General features: G+C 38.5%; 1 protein-coding gene across 1 annotated transcript in view; it reads left to right on the plus strand.

Annotated features, from left to right (window-relative positions):
* The first annotated feature begins 745 nt into the window (after nucleotides 1-745).
* The window catches only part of LOC134223573 (delta-1-pyrroline-5-carboxylate dehydrogenase, mitochondrial), a 58183-nt gene continuing 37991 nt past the window's right edge, over nucleotides 746-20937 (plus strand). The window contains exon 1 of the mRNA XM_062702757.1: nucleotides 746-1245. Coding sequence (XP_062558741.1) covers nucleotides 1196-1245 — 50 coding nt within the window. The 5' untranslated portion in view covers nucleotides 746-1195. The remainder of the gene's footprint in view (nucleotides 1246-20937) is intronic.

The following is a 20937-nucleotide window of genomic DNA, read 5'->3' on the forward strand; positions in this document are numbered from 1 at the left end:
TGTGGCTTCCAGCATAACATTCAGTATTTAATTCTACAAGAAATAAATGAATATTATAGTTCTACATCGTAAATGGTGTCTGTCATCCAGCTCTAAATTACTGTTTTTCAAAGTATCCATATTAACTCCCAACGAGTGTGGCACCGCCCAAACGTTGACCGATTTAGCTGAATTTTGTCCAGACCACCAGAGCATTAAATAGCACTGACTAGGAGAATGCCCCAACAGTCAATTTAAAAAAGTTTTTTTTTTGAGCGCAAATAAGAAATAAAGCGCAAATTCCGTCGCTTCTTTTTGTCAACATGCGTGCTCACTGCTGAAGAAATCACAAAAATAAGATACAAATCAAATTGATTTCCTTGCTGTGTTTTTGATGGGATGAATATCGGAGCTATGAGACGAATTCCAGGAGCAGTTCCCCTACTTCCTAAAAATATTAAATATATTTTTTTTAGAAAGTTTGGAAATCAATTAAATGATATCGATAGATAAGCACATACTTAGGGTAATCGTTGCTAACTAGCTACAATGTAATGTGGGATAAATTAGCCAAACAATTAATGACCGCGTGCTCGATATATTCGATATCCAAACGTCTGGCAACCGGAGCCGGCGCACATCAACCACCCACCAATGAACGTCAAACGGTGCTCTCCCTCTCAGTACCTACAGTGCCAGTGTGTGGCATTACATACAGTGTGCCATGGCTTTACGGTGAGGGAGCGGATAAAACTCGATAAACTTGAGTGAGTGCGAGAACGCGGAGAGCCACCAGAATAATAGAAGGAAAAATTGCATTCGCACTGCCAAAAGACTGTCTATCGGTCGCTCGATCGGTCGGGTGTTGTTCTTGGGTTGGTGAAACTTACGTAATTTTCGCGACAGGCCTGGTGCTGCGATTGTCTGCACTACATCGGAATTAAAATCATAAATTGGTGCCACGGTGACGTGCGAAATTGGAAATCAGTTCGCGGGGAGCACTGATTCGGAGTGTGTGGAAAATCGATTCATTATAGGGTAAGGGCGAAAAGGTAAAGGTGAATCACGATACAGTTCCTCTAAATCGGAAACGGCTGCGGGGATTGTGTGGCGAGCAGTGACTGTGTGGTGAGAAATCGATTTTGGTGCTGTAACGAGTGTCACGTAATAAGACGGAAAAAGCCTACTTCGAAGCGAATTTCATCAACTGAGGAAAATGTTTGCAGTCTGCAAGAACGGCGGTCTGCTGGTCAGCACTGTGCAAAGGTCAGTCCCAAACTTAGTTCATTGAACCATTTTGTAATAGTTGTGTGCTGTAAGACGATGTATCTATTTTCGAATCACCCCGTTCCCGTCGGAAAGAAAAAAAAATCATCGGAGGGACGCCACTATCCGATGCCAAGGATAAATATAATTCGGTCTGATCAAATTTAGACCTCCCCTATCTAATGGATCGAATCACACTTCTTTAATTGGTGCATGTCAGTAGAAATGAAAGGAAAGCGCTCGGCCTCTCTGGTGGTGCATCGCATCGCAGTCATGCTCATATGCACAAGGCCAGGTCTCTCGCGGACTGCCGTTGTGATGACGCGCGCTGATGCATAAGCTGAGAGAGAGGACGGCGAGTGAGTTGTGATCTCGGTTGTCAGATAAAGCAGTATGCACATTACGATGATATAAAAACCAAAACAAACAGCCAGTCCCTTTAAATCCCGTTGTTTTAGGGTTAGATTGGATTGTGTTTCGTTCTGTTTATTTTTTTCTGTGTTATGTACAGAGTTGCATTGTACAGCATAGAACAAGAAAATAAGTCTAACTCTAAAGTTTAAAGAACCGCATTAACTAGGGTTACTGCTCCTGGACTTCATCTCATAGCCCCGATATTGGTCTCACGAAAAACAAAGCAATGGAAAAGTATTTTGTTTGTTTATTATTTTTGTGATTTTTTTCAGCAGTGAGCATGCATGTTAGCAAAAAGAAGCGACGAAATTGGTGCGAAATTTCTATGTTTCGCGATGAGATGAATATATGTACAGTAGGATGGAAAACGGAACAGTTCCCCTATCTACTGAAGAATAGCTATCTTTCTTTTTTCGTTAAGCGTGCCTCGATACTTTATATCGCTATTCAATACAATACTAACAAAACTAATTTCTGATAAGCTACTGATTCTGTAGGGTAACGGTACCGATAATGGAGGTATTAGTAGATCTGCATAATAATTAGGTAGTGGTGCTATCTATTGATATGAGACTCACTACTATTGGTACAGTTGCACCACTATGCAAGTGCAAGAGATTTTGTTAAAGAAAATCGTTGTTTTCAATAGTTTTTCAAGCGAAACTCAAGATGACATTTAAAGCACGACGCATCAACTAAACCAAAGTAAAGCGTATAATTATGATAATTCTCACTAAAACAGACGAGCTCGGTGGTCTAGTGGCTATCGCTTCTGCCTTATAAGCAGGAGGTCGTGGGTTCAATTCCAGGCTCGTCCCTTTCCTACTTTGTATTTCTATCTTAGTTCTTTCTGTGTTTCACGTTATACCAAAACAATTCCTATTGTTATAACCTTCCACACAATCCCAAAACCTCCCGTGGCACCTATGAGAGGTCGTAGAGTTCTCTGCATCTTTCTTAAGTAGGTGTCCAACAAACAATCCTTCCCCTTCCTCAGCATTCGCAAGGACGTGGCCAGGAGAGATCTCGACTATTGGAGAGTGCATTGCTTCCATCTAAGAGTTAGTGATTAGTCCCAAATCAATATCTGTGATAACGGATGAAAGTGATACTAGTCTCATACAATAGTCTTGGCTTGTACCATCTACGAATTTGTGCGAACTGCTAAATGCCAATGCTAATGCTAATTATGATAATTCTCACTACCTCCACTTTTGGTGCTACATCCACTAAGGGTACGGCTACCCTAATTATTATGCTATTTCCTTTTTTCTACTTGCATTTTCACATTACGATTAGCCAAAAACAAACATTACGCCAAAGATTACAGACTTCTAAATAAAATTAAAGACTTATAAACTGCCATTAATTGATATTATAGAATATTAATTTCTGGATATTTGGTACAAATATTTAGCAGACATTTTGGAGACATTCAATTAACGCCTGGAAGCAATCGTGGGCAAATTTATTCAATTAATAATCATTGTTGTTGCATATAATAAGCATTGCATATGCATTGTTATTGTAAATATTGCAATTATAGCATCATATGGAGTATGTAATAGTTGTTCTAATGTTTTGCAATGCTCATTATATCAGGGAGTTATTGTCAACCAGGAAAATTTCTGATAATTATCAGATAATTTTTGAGACAATCCGGGAAATCAGCAAGTGAGAAAGTGAACATGTTGTATTCACATAATTTCTTCAAAGGTTCAAATGATGAGTCGTAAATACACGTTTTAATGCAAAAGTTAATAATGTAAATGTCATAGGCCGGCAGTGAGTCACAAACAAGCTGTTTAACAACTCTCCTTACAATTAATTGCATATTATTCGGCAACTCGGCCGTACGAAAACCATTTTTTTATTGTTAAATATCTTGGCTGTGCATATGCACAGCACTTGTTTCGAAATGAATCCACGTATCTTGGAGGAACTCGAACCCTCAACCTCCTACTCTCTAGATAGGCGTGATAACCCCTACACAACAAGACCACTTAAAGGTCACGTTTGCGGAAAAGCCATCAGAATCCGAGTACAACCTCCACCGCGGTTAGCTCTTTTTTGCAAATTGAATATCTTTCGGATACTTGATTTGTCCAATCTCCACACGTGCTTTACTGTTGTATATCCACAGTCAAGCGAGTTTTTTTTAGTCAGCGAGTTTTTTATTAAACGAGAGGATCGCACTCCATGCCCCCAACAACGGGCTGGGCGGATTTGTATAGAGTGCGAATCAATCGCACTCTGCTGTGCCAAAGGCTTGCTTGGCTAAAGCATTTGATGAGTTTGATTGCCTTACGTATGCGGTCGCGTGTACTCAGACGACTAATGACGGTGGAAGATCCTCTCGTTTAATGAACAATGTGCACTCGCTTGACTGTGGGTATACAACAGTAAAGCACATGTGGAGATCGGACAAATCAAGCATTCGAAAGATATTCAATTTGGAAAAAAAGAGCTAAAGCAATAAAAAGGAATTTGGGTTGTTTCTTATTTTTGTGATTTTATTCACCAGTGAGCACGCATGTTAGCAAAATGAAGCGACGAGATTGGTGTTGTATTTTTTTGTTTTGCGCTGAGATGAATATATGTTCAGTGAGATGGAAAACGGAACAGTTCCCCTGCGTTCCAAATATACTTTGTAAAACTCTTCGGACAGTCATTTCGAATTTCCTGAAATAATGTTCCATGAAATTCCTCAAAGAATTTCTGAAGCAAATATTAAAGGAATTTCCGAAGAACTTTTAAAGGAGTTTTCGAAAGAATTCCTAAAGGAAATTTCGATGGAATTCCTTAAGGAGCTTTCGAAGGAACTTTTGAAGGCATATTTAAAGGAATTTCTGGGAGAATTTTCAGTGTTTTTTCTGATATTTCTTTAGGGATTTATTCGGAAGCTCCTTTATAAATGTATTAGAAAATACCCAGAATTCTTGAAAGTATTCCTGGAGGAAATATCCGAAATAACGGAATTTCTGAGGGAATGTATTCTTTAGAGGATTTCTAGAAATAATTTCCGAGTGAATTTTTTGAAGAATATCTAAAGGAACTTCAGTAGGAATTAGTAGGAAGTAGGTAGGAAGGAATATTTTATAGAGAAATTTCCGAAAGAATTTCTTAAGGAGTTACGTAAGGTTTCCCTAAATGAATTTCCTATGAATTTTATGGATTCATTTCCGAAAAATCCCGGAGGAGTTTTAGAATAAATTCCTGATAGAGTGTCTGAAATAATTTTCTAATGAATTTCCAAAATATTATCTGAATGTATTTCCTTAAAAATTCCTTAAGGATGAATTTCTCAGATAACATCTTGATGAATTTTTAAAGATATTTCACGAGAAATATGTGAAGGAACTACTGAAAGAAACTCCCAAAGCATTTCTGGAATTTTAAATAAAATATAATATAACTTTTTCAAATCGGCGTATGTAAAATTTTGATCAAGCTGAGAAAATGAGCTTGAAAGTTTTCAGATTTAATTTTTATTCCTATTTAGAAACTAATCATTTTTACTGCAATTGAATACACCTCAACGATACATTATGAAAAGGTTCATCGTCACTGACCTTGAAATCTGCACTGCGTGTGAACATTTCAGTTATTTTGATAAAAATATATGTTACAACGTTCTGCAACAGATAAATCACATACGTCGTTTTGATACGTCAGTATGACCGAGGTCATGCTACTTTCGTCGAAATGTTACGCTGCTCCGTACGCTGCATTGTTGATTGGCGCTTTGATGTTGCATGAAGAAGAAGAAGCAGAAAGATGATAATCGAAGAAATCTCCACGGGAAACCATACGACGAAGTTTTTAAAACTCTTCTCAAAAAATCTGAAAGCAATTTAATTAAAAACGGTTAGCAGTACGGGGTTGGACTTTTCTTCTATTGTGTATTAAGTGGAGTATCATAAAATAAAATTTCGAATAGGAATATTGTGCTTATTATACAGTAGAAGAAAAGTCCAACCCCGTACTGCTTACCGTTTTTAATTAAATTGCTTCTAGAATTTTTTAGAAGAGTTTTAAAAACTTCTTCGTATGGTTTCCCGTGGAGATTTTTACGATTATCATCTTTCTGCTTCTTCTTCTTCATGCAACATCAAAGCGCCAATACGTCGAAATGTTGCGTCAAGTTGAAACGTTTCACGCACATGCGACAAAAAAATTGCAACACTTACAACATGACGTAACAACATTTGCTGCAGAAAAACAACGTAAAATGTTTTTCTTAACGAAAATCAGTATATTTAAGCGACATGCTTAATTTTGAAATCAGTGATGAAAAAGTACAAGCAGATGCACGTTTTAAACTATTTAGTTGTTCGAAAAAACTTTTTAAGGTACACTTTCTGCTAAGCGGTGTATGTGCAATATTTTCAACAATGATGTTACACCGTTTTGCAAAATATTGATTTACATTTTTAAAAACACATTTTCATGTAGCTTTGAAGATATACACATTTTTAGATGAATTTGATGCCATATGCTGTTGAAAACGGGTTTGTTTACAATTTGCGACATACGTCGTTTTGAAAAAGTACCCGAGATATGAAAATGTTCCAATAGAAATTCTATAATTATTAGGTTTTGCAGAAATTGTTCTCAATAGTTAACGAACAACGATAAAATAAAGGCAAAAACAGTCCCGAATAATAACAAGTCATGATAACAAATTTATCAAACTTGTATACAAGTGCGAAAAAACAGAGTCGGATAGGTGGCTCCCACAGAGAAGTGATGATTCTCGGTTTGTTCTCGCTCATTTTGTGCTGGAGACCGCACAGCTGTGCGGTGCATTATCAGAACCAGTGCTTCCCGCGTTTGGAGCTTTTTAAAATAAATTTATCATGAGGTATAGTCTCCCGAATCAGTTCTGAATCAGCTTGCGAAAAAAAGTATTTCGCAGTATGCTACATATCGTATATGTATACATACATGATAAGTGAGAGACTTTTTCATTCTCTTTTGGGTTGAATCCATGATAATTATCGATTTCCTATTGACGCTTCAAATTTATCTATAACTTATTTCAAAAATTAATGTGTAATACAATAAATACAAAGTAATAAAATGTATATACAACAAAAGAGTAGCAAAAACTGTTCCGAATCATAACAAGCCATGATAACAAATTCATCAAACTTGTATACAAGTGCAAAAAAACAGAATCCGATAGGCAGACCCCACAGAAAAATGGTGATTCTCGCTTTGATATTGCTCCTTTCGTATTGGTTACTGCACAGCTGTGTAAAACAAATTGAAATGCATCATCAGCGCTAGTGCTCCCCGCATTTGTAACTTTCTAAAAAAAATTATTAAGGGGTATAGCCTCCCGAATCAGTTCTCTATCATGACAGCTTGCGAAAAAAGTCTCTCGTGGTATGCTACATATCGTATATGTTTACAGAGATGATAAGTGAGAGACTTGTTCTTTCTCTTTAGGATTCAATCCCTGGTCAATGCCAACGAGGACAGACATTCTCTGAAAGGTATATCGCCGGGTTTATTCGATTCTACTCAAGCGAATTCCCAGCAGCGTAGCCATCATTTCAAATCGACAGTTGAGAGAGTTGTCGAGCGGGTGCTACCTTAGTTTTAGACGAAAATAGTGTAACCCTGATTTTCCCTTCTTTTTTTATTTTATATTCTTATATTTTTGTTCTTTTGCCTCGTGAATGTATCCATTAGCTTTGAATTCTGCTATTTGTCAACGAACACTGTTCTGAAGGGGGAAGCCGAAACCCATCCAGCCGAATTGGTCATTTGGTTCATTTGGCCTAAAGGGACATTTGGCCGATTAGGACATTTGGCAGAATAGATCACTTGAAAAGTGAGAAAAGAGGAGTGAGAAGTGAGACGTCCCACCACCCACTCCTCATTTCTCACTTAACACTGTGAAAAGTGAGTAGGGAGACGTCTCACTTCCCAATTCTCACTACTCACGTTCTACAGCGAGAAGTGAGAATTGAGACGTCTTCATTCTCACTCCTCATTTCTCACTTTTCACTATTTACTCACCGGAGTGTAGAGTAAGAAATTAGGAGTGAGAATTGAGACGTCTCCATTCTCACTCCTCATTTCTCACTTCTCACTATAAAAAGTCAGAAGCGCGAAGTGAGTAGTGAGACGTCTCAGTGAGAAATGAGGAGTGACAAGTGAGACGTATCACTCCTCATTTCTAACTTCCAGCTGTTTTTTTTCATAGAGGGCTGAAGGCAAATCTGCATAGAGACACCTGAAATTATCACCCAGGGAGTGGGGTTGGCGCGGAAGGCAGAAGGCCAGCCCGCCGGACCCACTAAACCCACCCAAGCAGCAGAAGGTTACGTGAGTTACCCTCTCTACTAATACCCTGGTTCCCCAAGGAACTGCCTCCCAGCATTACTTCTGGGGGATAGGCAGTACTTCATGTACTCGATCATTCAGGCTCACACAGGTACTCATCCCGTATGAGTTTTACTTGGGTGCTCTCTCTAACACACCCTTTGACACTATTTCTTACGCACCATATGAGTCTTACTTGCTCACTACTGACATACCTTGTGAGTCTAACTTGGGTGCTCACTCTAGCACACCCTGCCACTCCTCCACTTCTTGCTGTAAAAAGTGAGAAGCGCGAAGTTAGCAGCAAAACGTCTCACTACCCACATCGAACTTCTCACTTTTTACAGTGAGAAGTGAGAAATGAGGAGAGAGAAGTGAGACGTCTCACTTTTCACACCCTATTTCTTACTTTTCAAATGATCTATTCGGTCAAAAAACCTATTCGGCCAAATGACCTATTTGGCCAAATGTCTTATTCAGCCAAATGACATTTTCGTCCAAATGACCCTTTCGGCATAATGGTCTGTTCGGCCAAATGGTATATTCGACCTAGTGGTCTTCGGCCGAATGGCATTCGGCCAAACGGCAATTACTTGTCCTGAAGTACTAGATTCCGATTCAATCACTTTTCTAAACAACTGAAACGTCATCCTGCCATCGGCCGGCTGTTTGGAAAATCCGCGAGACTATTCCTCTTGCCTTGCCATCGAAACAAGAGGAGCAGCTATCTCGTATTCTCTCTGTTCATATTCCGTTGGACAGAACATACTCTATGAGCTAGTACGGCACCATTAGGAATCTTTTACTGCGACTGGATAAAGTCGGACGAAATACATAATACAGAAGTTTTCTCCAAAATAATGCAAAAAATGCACGAATCTAACGAATCCTAACGGAACTATCAATTCTATACTTTCGCCTCTAATTCTATCATGAACATGTACGTCTATGTTTGGAAGATGATATTAGCATTTCCATATCATTGTCATATTTAAGTCGGCCTTAACACCGAATATTGGCTTAATTTTCAAAATGTTCGTGTACATTTCACTCCGAAATCGAACCTTTTATAGAAGTCTTGGAGACCCATGATGTCAATGTCATAAACCGACCAGATAGTCATAACAATTATATCAATGTGTTGCAAATAACAATACTTGAAATAATTTTATTATAAATTCTCTGTCAAAAATGGATGATAGAAAAATTCACGATCTTCATAACTTGATTATAACATAATTTATTATGCTTATTTTAAGGAATAGGGAATAGGAAAAGGAAAAAAACGAAGTTACCAGTATATCTTGATTTAATCGAGAAAGGCATCATCACCGCTAGGTGGATTAATTTGGTTTTTACATGGCGGATGCGTTCCGTGTAAAAAAAGTTTTCGGTTCAAAATTTGAAAATCCGTCTTAAAAAAGTTTTATGATTTCTCGACAAATCATGAAAAATTGAGCAACTTTGCAAAAATTTTGTATGGGATTTTTTTTATACGGCCGTGTAAAAACAGAATCGGGTGTATACCGTTCGAAGAAATAAGGTAATGTCTGTGTGTATGTGTGTGCGTATGTCTATGGGCACCCACCCAAAACAACCCACTCATTTTCAGGCACTTATCCTTCACCTATTTGCTTGCAACAAGTTGCATTCGACGCGGAATTGTTGTCTTATTGTTTCCTTTTCAAATTTGGCCAGATCGGACTATGGGCTCGTAAGTTATGGCCAAAATACTATTTTTATAACACACGAGAAAGGCTCCATCGCCGCTAGGTGGATTAATCTGGGTTTTTCATTTTGTGTGCACAATTTGTTCATTTTGTCGAGCCGAGTCGATTGGTTTACAACACTATAGGTCTTCGAAAAAGTTCGTCCTCGGAGTGAAATGATTGCCTTTGGTTTTGGATGTATACAGACATACAGATATCACCTCAATTCGCTTTTTGAGTTAATATAAAGCGTTCACGCATCATCAGCTAGAAGTTGTGTATAAGCACCTAAACATACAGTTCTAGGTATCATTTGACCGTCTCAACAATAGTCATAAAAAGTCCAACCCAAAAATTGACACCGTTAATAAATGGATATTACATTCCCATCCTGTTTATTTATTTACGCTACGACATCGATTCACGTGAAGTTTCTCCGCCGTTCGCTTCTCGTTTATTCTATACAGCCGAAAACAATCCTCCCGGTGGGGTGTGAATTATAAACGAACGTTTGTCGTCGCAGGTCGATAATCAATCGCGTTCTTGTTTCGGTCGCATTGCATCACCCAACCGGAATGCTTAACTGAGAATTTCCTGGATTCGAATTCAGCATATTTCTACTTTGTAGCCGTCCTACCACTGAGCTACGGAAGCTCTTGAACATTGTAACGTTTTAGAGACATACATCACATTTTTTTGCCTTTCTCGTACAACAAAGTTGTACCGAAAGGCTATCATTTCACTCCAAAATCAAACTTTTTATAGAAGTGTCGGAGACCCATGATGTTATATACCAATCAACTCAGCTCGTCGAACTGAACAAATGTCTGTCTGTCCGTGTGTATGTGTGTGTGTGTGTGTGCACACGAAAACCGAAAAACATTAGCCACTTTTTCATATAGTAATTCTTAACCGATTTTCTCGCAACAAGTTGCATTCGACAGGGGACAAAGTCTTGTTGATCACTATTGAATTTGATAACAATCGACTATTGCGTTTAAAAGTTATTAAGAAAATGGAATCGAGCTATATAAGCCCCACATAAGGTTGGTGTCTTGGCTAAATGCGAGAAAGGCAGTATCACCACTCGGTGAATTAAATTGGTTTAATAAACGATTAATGTGTATAATAATTGATTGGCTAATGTGAATGACGAATATGTTGAGCCTCCTGAGGATGGTATCTAGAGTTCACGATATCGAGCGTTGTTAGTTTCGTAAATGGCTTTGCACTGAGATTATTGAGATGTTCGAAACATTTTGAAACGACGACAACGTTTTTGAACAGTTATATCATCTTTACTATGTTTAAATTTAAAATAAGGCCGATACAAATATTAAATTTATTTTATGTCCGAAAGCTCTTGAAAAGTACGAGGGGGGTAATTAAAAAAAATAACAAGGAAACGAAAAAAAAGTTCAAAATGCAAATAATCCATGGAAAATTTATAATTTTATTGGAAAATGATAGCAAATAATCTTTAGAGAATGCAAAGGATATGAATATTTGTAGCATATTTATCCAGCAGTGAATTTAGCATAAACTTTATAAAATTAAAAAAAAATACTAGAACTTATTTCTTTAGAAATTTTTGTTTTTCTTTTTGAAAAGTGCCGTTGAATCTATGAAACCATTTTTTGCCTTTCTCGTACAACTAAGTTGTACCGAAAGGCTATCATTTCACTCCGATTACGAACTTTTTATAGAAGCCTCTGAGACCCATAGTATTATATACTAATCGACTCAGCTCGACGAGCTGAGCACATGTCTGTATGTCCGTGTGTATGTATGTGTGTATGTGTGTGCACAAAAGCTATAACAAACATTAGACAACTTTTCGTATAAAAATCCTTAACCGATTTTCTCGCAACAAGTTTCATTCGACAGGGGACAAAGTCTTGTTGATCACTATTGAATTTTATAACGATCGGTCATTGCGTTTAAAAGTTATGAAGAAAATGGTACATCGGACCATATAAACCCTATATAAGGTTGGTGTCTTAACTAAATGCGAGAAAGGCACCACCAACGCTAGGTGGATTAATCTAGGTTTTGCCTTTCTCGTACAACAAAGTTGTACCGAAAAGGCTATCATTTCACTCCGAAAACGAACTTTTTATAGAGGACTCGTAGACCCATAGTGTTATATACCAATCGACTCAGCTCGACGAATTGAGCAAATGTCTGTCTGTCCGTGTGTGTGTCCGTGTGTGTATGTGCGTATGTGTGTGCACACTAAAACATTAGACAACTTTTCTAGTACTAAACCTTAATCGATTTCACCACAGCAAGTTGCATTCGATGGAGAATGTTTTCTTTTTGTTCACTATTGAATTTCAAAATGGTTGAACTTCGCAAAAAATAGTAAATATTCAAATAGTTATCACATATGATTATTTCGGTATGGAATGCTCTCGGATGACAAGGTTATGTTCTCCCAAGACACAATTCGAAACTGACAGCATGACAAGTTCAGTCTCAGCATCATGATGTCACATGCAAAGGCCTTTTCCATCGTACACCGGAAGAAAAAGTAGCTACACAGAAAAACATAAACCCATAATGAGATGAAAAATACCCATTTTAAGGTTTTATACACGGTAAAATTGGAATACTAATTTTCGGAGTACATACTTTCAAATCAATTTAAAGAATATTGGGGTCTGTTCAAATATTAAGTAACGCAAAAGGGGGTGGGGGGTTGTTCGATTTTTGTTACGCTTTGTTACGCAAAATATAGGGGTGGGGTAATTCGAAATATTGTTACGCGGAAGAAGTTTTTGCATGGAGTAAAAAAAATTGTACAAAACATATTCATTATCTTTAAGAAAGCATGAAATATACAATAGATAATAATTTATTGCATCGTCGACGGAACCTATAAATTCTACCAAAGTTAGAATCTTTTTCATAAAATAGCATTTGTTACGCGTTACGCATACGGGTTGGGGGGGGTGTTCTCAAACACAACATTTTTCACGTTACGTAATATATGAACAGTAATATATGATTATTATGGCGAATTAAAACGCATGAATTGAAATATATTAGATTTGATCTAGAAACAGCTTCAAAAAACATCAATATTGTAGATCTACACTCAGGAAAATCGACACATACTTTATGGCAAAAATCCATGTATTTTGAAATATGCATATCATGCGTCGACACATACTTAATTTCATACAAATTCACACATGGATACTATGACCCACATGGATAGTATGTGTGAACAATCATGTAATGCATGCGGGCGCATGGAATATATGTGTCGAAATTATGGAATCCATTTCGCTACCCCCATTGCAAAAATCCATGTGTGAACTCATGAATATAATGCGGAGATTTTTGTCAGTGTAGTTGAAAATTGAGGGGCCCTCCTTAGCCGTGCGGTAAAATGCGCGGCTACAAAGCAAGACCATGCTGAGGGTGACTGGGTTCGATTCCCGGTGCCGGTCTAGGCAATTTTCGGATTGGAAATTATCTCGACTTCCCTGGGCATAAAAGTATCATCGTGCTAGCCTCATGATATACAAATGCAAAAATGGTAACTTGGCTTAGAAATCTCGCAGTTAATAACTGTGGAAGTGCTTAATGAACACTAATCTGTGAGGCGGCTCTGTCCCAGTGTGGGGATGTAATGCCAATAAGAAGAAGAAGAAGTTGAAAACTGAACTGAGCTCTCGCGACAATCGCATTTTCTCCCATTTCCAAGTGTCGCAACTACAACTACTACAAAAAGTAAACAACATAGACGTTTGTCAAAACGCCCCAATTAGCGAACGGCATTCGCTAGTTGGGGTGAGGTCCTGCCCCAATTAGCAAACGATCACTGTACTGATAAAAAATGGGGTATTTTTATTCTTTAAAAGGTATTGCTAGGTTTACAGTGTAAGCCAAACGCTGTCAATATTAACTTTTGCGCGTAAATTTCTCGCCGTGCACAACTTACAGCATCGATGTTTTCGTTTTTCTGTAGATCTGTCATCGCATAGGAATCGTCAACATCTTCAATCCATCTGTTCCGTGGGTTCAGTGCTTCCTTGCGGGTTCCCGTAAACTCGGTAAACTCTGTTCGTTTTCGTCGCGATGTCGCTTTTGTCGTGATTGTAATTGTAATGTTATTGAGTGAATTGTGAATTATCTCGTTATTGAGAGAATTGTGAATTATCTCGAGTGAAAATTTCTAGTCCCGTGGTCAAGCACATTGAACCTCGAAATCGTGCTATGTGCTATAGCTAAGAGTCGTTTTTGTCTGTCAAATTTGAGTCTTACTCCGGCTTTTACTTCGGATGGTTCCCTGATTAGTAAATTAACACTGGAAGCAGTGATGAAATATGAGGCTATCCAGTCGTACAGTGGAATAAGTAAGATGGTGGTGGATCCGACGGTGAATGAAATTGCTGCCAGCATCCGGTTTTTCACTAAGAACGACGGCATGGAGGACGATAGAATAACGATGTTCCAACCAGGGTACATTACAAACGTTCGCAGCAACCCGAACTTCAAGAAGTTGCTGAATAATTTCCGAGCAGAATCGCAGATTTAGAAGGTTATGTTACCGGCCGCGCTGATCAAGGTATGATAAACCGTGAAAACAAAACAAAATTTCGATACATAAACTCATTTAATTACACCTAAAAATCTACAAGAATCTTCATGAAAACCTCGATATTAAATTCTAGCAAAAAACTATAAAGACCATTATGTAAAGATGTAGGATTTTAAAGAAATATTTTTGTTTCTTGTTTTCAGTTGATTAAAGAAACAGGAGCATCACAAAGCAATACGGAATACTTTCAGCCCTTGATGGAAACGATTGATACAACGAAGGATCGATAACGATAACATTGCGGTGGTCTCGCTGTTGTCGATGGGAATTATGTACCTACAGAGGCAGTTCTGCGGAAGAAGTTTTTTAAAATGAGCAATCACTGCTGAATTAGCTGGAATATATCAGAATATGGTTCAAAGCATCGTTGAATGTTTGTCGGTATTGTTGGGAACACAGGAATATTCCCATTGGAGGCTGTCACCAATGTAAGTTTTTATGCGATTTTGAAGTTTGCAAAGACGCCAAACCGAAGATCAAAAGAGCAGCCCAACACGTTGTGGCAGTCATTCACGGAAACATGTTAATGCTACCACCAAAGATCGGCATCAAAAGAAGGCAAGCAGGATGATCAACTGGACGAAAGTGAGCCTCCGCAACCCTTGATGAAGTGTCATTAAGTTTTTGTGGTGGTCGGCCACGTTCTGTATCGGACAGCTCGGCCAAGAATATGTTGGAAGCAATCAAACACAGGGTTTTCGACGTAGGATACGATACGGTTATAGTGGTACATTTTAAAATTTGAAAAGATTTTGAAGGCTAATAAATCAATCATTTTCCCAAAAAAATGTTAATGGTTTTGTCATTGATCGATTGCAAATCTATCTAAGATCCAAAATCATATTTTTCAATGGTAATGTTTTGGTAAACTATTTATGCCCTGTTCTCAAACACAGTTTTTACCACTATTCTCAGCTATCATATGATTTCACTCCCCTCCATCAATTTACTACACCACTCCATTTGGTTAAATTTTAAGGCATAGGTTCAATTGCGAAATTGATTGGTGGGAAATATAAGTCTTCAACGCACTTGCTGGTCAAAATGGTTCAACACAGAAAAACTGCTATAAAATCGTTTTCACTATTTTTTAACGAATCTTAGCTATTGAAAGGAGATACACAATGGTCAATTGCGTTCGAAATCGTGAGAAAAAGATTTAGCCCAATTTTGGCTCCCGCTTTGAAACATATCACGGCAATCGTTACGATCCTCAGTCATCGATACGGATTCAGATTGAATATGCCGTCATTCAAGCAATCGGATACATGGACATTAGTTCAATGCTCGAAAGCATCCGGTAAAATTGACGTCAACGGCTCAATCAATCCTGACTGGAAATTTTTAACAATATCATCCTTAAAGTAGCCTACAACAGGTTGCATTCGACGTAGAATTCTGTCCCATTGTTTCCTATAGAAAATTGGCTGGATCGGACAATGGGCTTAGAAGTTATGGCCAAAATACTTTTTTAGACAACAACGACTGGAAGTCTAGTCCATTTTACATTCGACGCAGAATCCTGTTCTATTGTTTCGTATTGAAAATAGGCGAAATCGGAATATGGGATTCGGAGTTATGGCCAAAATACATTTTTTTACAAAAAAATTACTCTTTTTTAGGCACTTACATACCTACCCTCAGCCGATTTGCTTGCAACAAGTTGCATTCGACGCAGAATCCTGTCCCATTGTTTCCTATTGAAAATTGGCCGGACTATGGGCTCAGAAGTTATAACGTTTACGAGACGAGCCAGCCTTGGGCTGAAAGTCTCGATAACAAAGACAAAAAAACAATTATAGCATACTTCATACTTTTTCTTCATATCAAAAGTGCGTATAAATTACTCACTCGGAAAAAAACGAGAAAGGCACCATCACCGCTAGGTGGATTAATCTGGGTTTTTAAAGTACTTCTAGAATTAGAGGCTTTTGTTTAAATCAAGTCTGAAACTCAAACTGGTTGAAGCAATAAGAACAATGGTCAGATGTACTTTTAAAATCACAGATGTGTTGTCTGAGCCTGGCTGTTTTATAAATTTCTTGCATAGGTTTGGAATTGCAGGCTTCCCGGACTATATGGAATACATGTGAAGTCTGAAGCAGAATCGGTGGAGCACGTCATATCAGCCCATGTTCCTCAAATTATTGGAATGCCATGCTGCTTGTTGGTGGCATAGATACAACCTCGGGTCAACCCGTAAAGAGGATGCAATGGACGCTAAATTCACTCATGCAAGAGTCGTAAGGAAGTCATTTCGGCTCATGCACGGCGGTTGCTGCCTGGGCGCTTCCAAACGCTCGCATGATCTGCGATGTCTTCTTAGGTATCTAGTTGCAGACTTTCGTTTACCTTACTCCATGCAAAGGTACGAAACACTGAAAACAACCTAGATTTTTGAAACCTACAGTTCCACTTGTTTTGTGAAAAAAAAAATTCTTCCAAACAAGTTCTAAAATAAATATCCATTACTTTGTAAAAATAGCTAATCAAAGTTACACAATACATTGGCTATACGGCACTTAGATTGGTTTTCTTCACAGTAGTCAGCACCCATGTACAAGTGGCATTCATCAAGTGGGATCCAATTTTCACACACTCACTCTTGTGTTCTGAGCTTTAGGCCCAATGCACTAAGGCCTAAGGTACCCAGCATCAAATGTAGTCGTGCACACGACACACGTATATTAGTGCATTACTCTATTTGATGCTGGGTACCTCGCGTGGACGCGGTGTGCACGCAGCCTAAAAAACGGCCCTTAGGAGTACATAGGGCCAACGTAAAAGATCTCCTTCTTTGAATTGGGCCGAAGTCTGATTTCTATCTACTGCGTTCATTCTTCTGTTAGGGATTCATCGCCAGGAGATCCTAGCTCTGACTCTTCTGCGATGTCCTGTGGAATTCCTGTCTAGCGCTTGCTTGGAGATTTCGTCTCCGTTCTTATGTGGCACGTGCCAGCCTACGTTCGTTCATACTGTGGAGTTGCTGTTGATATCGAATTTCGATGGCATAGTGGATGGGGCTCAGCATTCGGGATCCAGTTGTAAGGCCACCAGGTCCGAGCTGTAAAACGTAGACATCAGTTGATGAATACTTGCAAATCTATGTGATCTCTGCTAATACGCACAAAGTCTCACTGGCCTATAACATCACAGATTTCACGTATTCGAGGTTTGGGGCATTTCCTGGACCGATTGGATCTCCATGTTCTATGTTGATCTTGTGCCGCCACTGGTTTTTGACCTTCTTTCCACTGTTTGCCCATCTACCATGGAGTTGGAGTTGTTCACATCTAATGATTTGGTGTTGTTGACGTTGATGAGTGGGAGCGTACGACAAGCTAATTCAGTTTACTCTACATGGTAGAGCGATGTTGCATTGGTAGAGCATTATCATCATCTGAGTCGAGGTCATTCGATTGTTCTATGGTGGTGGGGGTTGTATACTATTTCACCGAAAACCATTTCGCAGAATTTTTTTTCGCGGTACGACATTTCGCGGAATGTATCAAATCTCCGAAACACATTTCGCGGAATGCACCTTTTTTTCCGAAAGACATTTCACGGAATGTACCATTTCACCGAAAGTCATTCCGCGGAATGCCATTTGCGGAATGCAGTTAAAATTATTAGGGTAAATCACTACTTGGGCCTATGGACCCGATTCCCGGCTCACTGCACAGAAAACTAATGATTTATACTGTTTGGTAGCCGTAGGTTTATGATTGATAATTTTTAAAATGTCTCCTATTTATCTTTCACAATACTCAATATATTTCAACCACTTGTTTTACTCCTAATTGATCCAATTGTAGAAAATAAAAATGTAGATTTCAAAACTTCGCTGTCCGTTGCCACACCACTGAGCCGGAGTGATTCTTTCCACTTTTACAAAACGGTATCATCAAATAAACACCTACCTGAAAATCGTCACAGTACTCGATACAATCATTGCTTGAAGCTGTTAATCACCACACAATAATTCTAAGCACACGCACTTCCATTCTTCCTATTTGTTCGTTTCACTAGAACTTATTTAAACATATTAGAATACATTTAAAGATGTATTCTCAAACCGAACAAAAAATCACCTCGTCCCAAGAACTTCTAGCCGCGTGCGTGCTGCCAAAAGAACAGGAGAATGAAAATGATCCTTCATCGTTAATAGGAAAACTATCTAATACGTTGACGCTACATGTTATTTATAATTCTCTCGATTTCAAAAGGTGAACAAAATATTGTTTTTAAGTATTTGGAAGAAATTTGGATGAGTAAATATATATTCTCAACCAAATAAAAATGATTATGAATAATACCATCTGGCATCTTGTTGTCGTGGAACGTGCATATTTTTGTTTACGTCTCATTTTCTACCGTCCCGAGAGAGAATGAGAGTAAAATGTTGAGAGATCGAGTAAAATTTTGTTTAGGCCGGGAACTGGTTTTACGTGTGCCGGAATGGCAAATCGCTATGCCTGAAATGAGTGCTGCACCTCGTTATTTTAAATCAAATAAAAGCTTTTTTGAACGATATTTAGCACGAATAGCTATTTTTAAGCAGAAGTGAACCCCATTGCAGTATTATACAGCCCACAAAATTCAGGAAAAGTTGCTTCCTGTCATAAATATCAAATCAATAATGCAGTCGTACGCATGTTAGGCCGGGAATGGGGTAAGAAACCCTATTATTGAAATATTTACCGATTTCTGCTTAATTACATGCAATCCGGGCTAAATTATTTTGAATTGTGATTTAAATAATGAAAGATGGTAATTCTTTCTTTGAATGACTGCATCCGGTCGGTATAACACAAAGTGAGAAAACAATACCTTCTTGAAATGGACATGTTTGCTCGGTATAAATAAAAGAAAGGAGGTAGTCCCTTCTATGAATTAACGCATCTGCCCGGTTTTAAACAAAAGGAAAGGTAGGTAGGCCTACTTCATGAACTAATGCCTCCTCAGGGTTAAAATGTAAAATTGGAACACAAAACAATTATCTATATAAAAGAAACAAGGAAAAAAACAAAGATACACTTACACACTTAAACTGAAACACTACTGAAAAAAATGAAAATAAATTGAATTTAAGTTGAAAAAATAAAAAATTATGCCTACTTTGAATGGATGCGCCTTCTTAGAGATGGTCGGGCTACACGAACCCGGACCCGACCCGAAACCGAAAATTTTTTTTGTCAAACCCGAAACTGACCCGTATCCGAGAATTTTTGTATTCGTAAACTCATACTTAACCCGAACCCGACATTATTTAATTATTTAAGCCCGCACTAAAATTTTGCCCGAAAAATTAAAACTACATATTTTCTGGTTCTTTTTAAATCGAAAAAATGTAAGCCCAAACAACGAACAAGTCTAACAATTAACAAAACTGAATAAAATAATATTCAGTATATTATTTCATAAACCCGTACCCGACGAGGACCCGTTTTTTTTTCATCTCACAAATCTTGGGTACAGACCCGAACCCGATAATGTATTAATTTTTCAAACCCGAATCCGACTCAAACTCGTCGGGTTCCGGTTCCAAAACCCGAAACCCGACCATCTCTAGTCTGTCCCGTATAAGGCGAAATGAGTTGATAATGCCTTCTTTAAAAGAACTCGCCTGTCCAGCGTAAGGCGAAAGTAGTTGATAATGCCCTCTTTGAATGGATGCATCTGCCCGGTATAAGGCGAAAGGAGGGGTAACGCCTTCTTTAAATGGATGCATCTGCCCGGTATAAGGCGAAGGGAGGGGTAACGCCTTTTTTAAATGGATGCATCTGCTCAGTATAAGGCGAAAGGAGTTGATAATGCCTTCTTTGAACGGATGCGTCTACCCGGTAGAAGGCGAAAGGAGTCGATAAAATCTTCTTTAAAAGAACAAATCTACCCGGTTTAAGGGGAAGGAATAAGTAATGCCTTCTTTAAATGGGAGCGTCTGCCCGGTACAAAGCGGACGGACGCTACCATTTCTCGATATTAGGCGAAAGGAAGAAATAAATGATTATTCATAAAAACATCTATCCGTAACAAAGTAAAGAGAGGAGATAATCCCTTATATCTGTCCTGTCTGACAGATATTATAAAGGATTTGTAAGAGGCAATTGAAATTTTGAAAACTTCTTCTACATATTCTTGGAGGCCTTCCTTATGCATGTAACTTGGCTTAGCAGGTAATAATTGTGAAAGTACTGAATGAACTGAAAACACTAAGCTATTATTATCAATATTTCGCGAAATGGTACATTCCGCCAAAAGTCATTCGGCGAAAAGGTACAAACCGCCAAATGTCGTACCGCGAAAAGTTATAAACCGCCAATTGTTATTCCGCGAAATGTTCAACCGCGAAAATGAATTCCGCGAAATAGTTTTCGGTGAAATATTATACAATCGTGGTGGGCCCTCCTTAGCCGTGCGGAAAGACGCGCGACTACAAAGCAAGACTATGCTGAGAATGGCTGGGTTCGATTCCCGGCGCCGGTTTAGACAATTTTCGGTTTGGAAATTGTCTCAACTTCCCTGGGCATAAAAGTATCATCGTGCTAGCCTCATGATATACGAATGCAAAAATGGAAACCTGGCTTAGAAACCTCGCAGTTAACAACTGTGGAAGTGCTT

The sequence above is a fragment of the Armigeres subalbatus genome, chromosome 1 (assembly GCF_024139115.2).
Source record: "Armigeres subalbatus isolate Guangzhou_Male chromosome 1, GZ_Asu_2, whole genome shotgun sequence".
NCBI classification, from domain to species: domain Eukaryota; kingdom Metazoa; phylum Arthropoda; class Insecta; order Diptera; family Culicidae; genus Armigeres; species Armigeres subalbatus.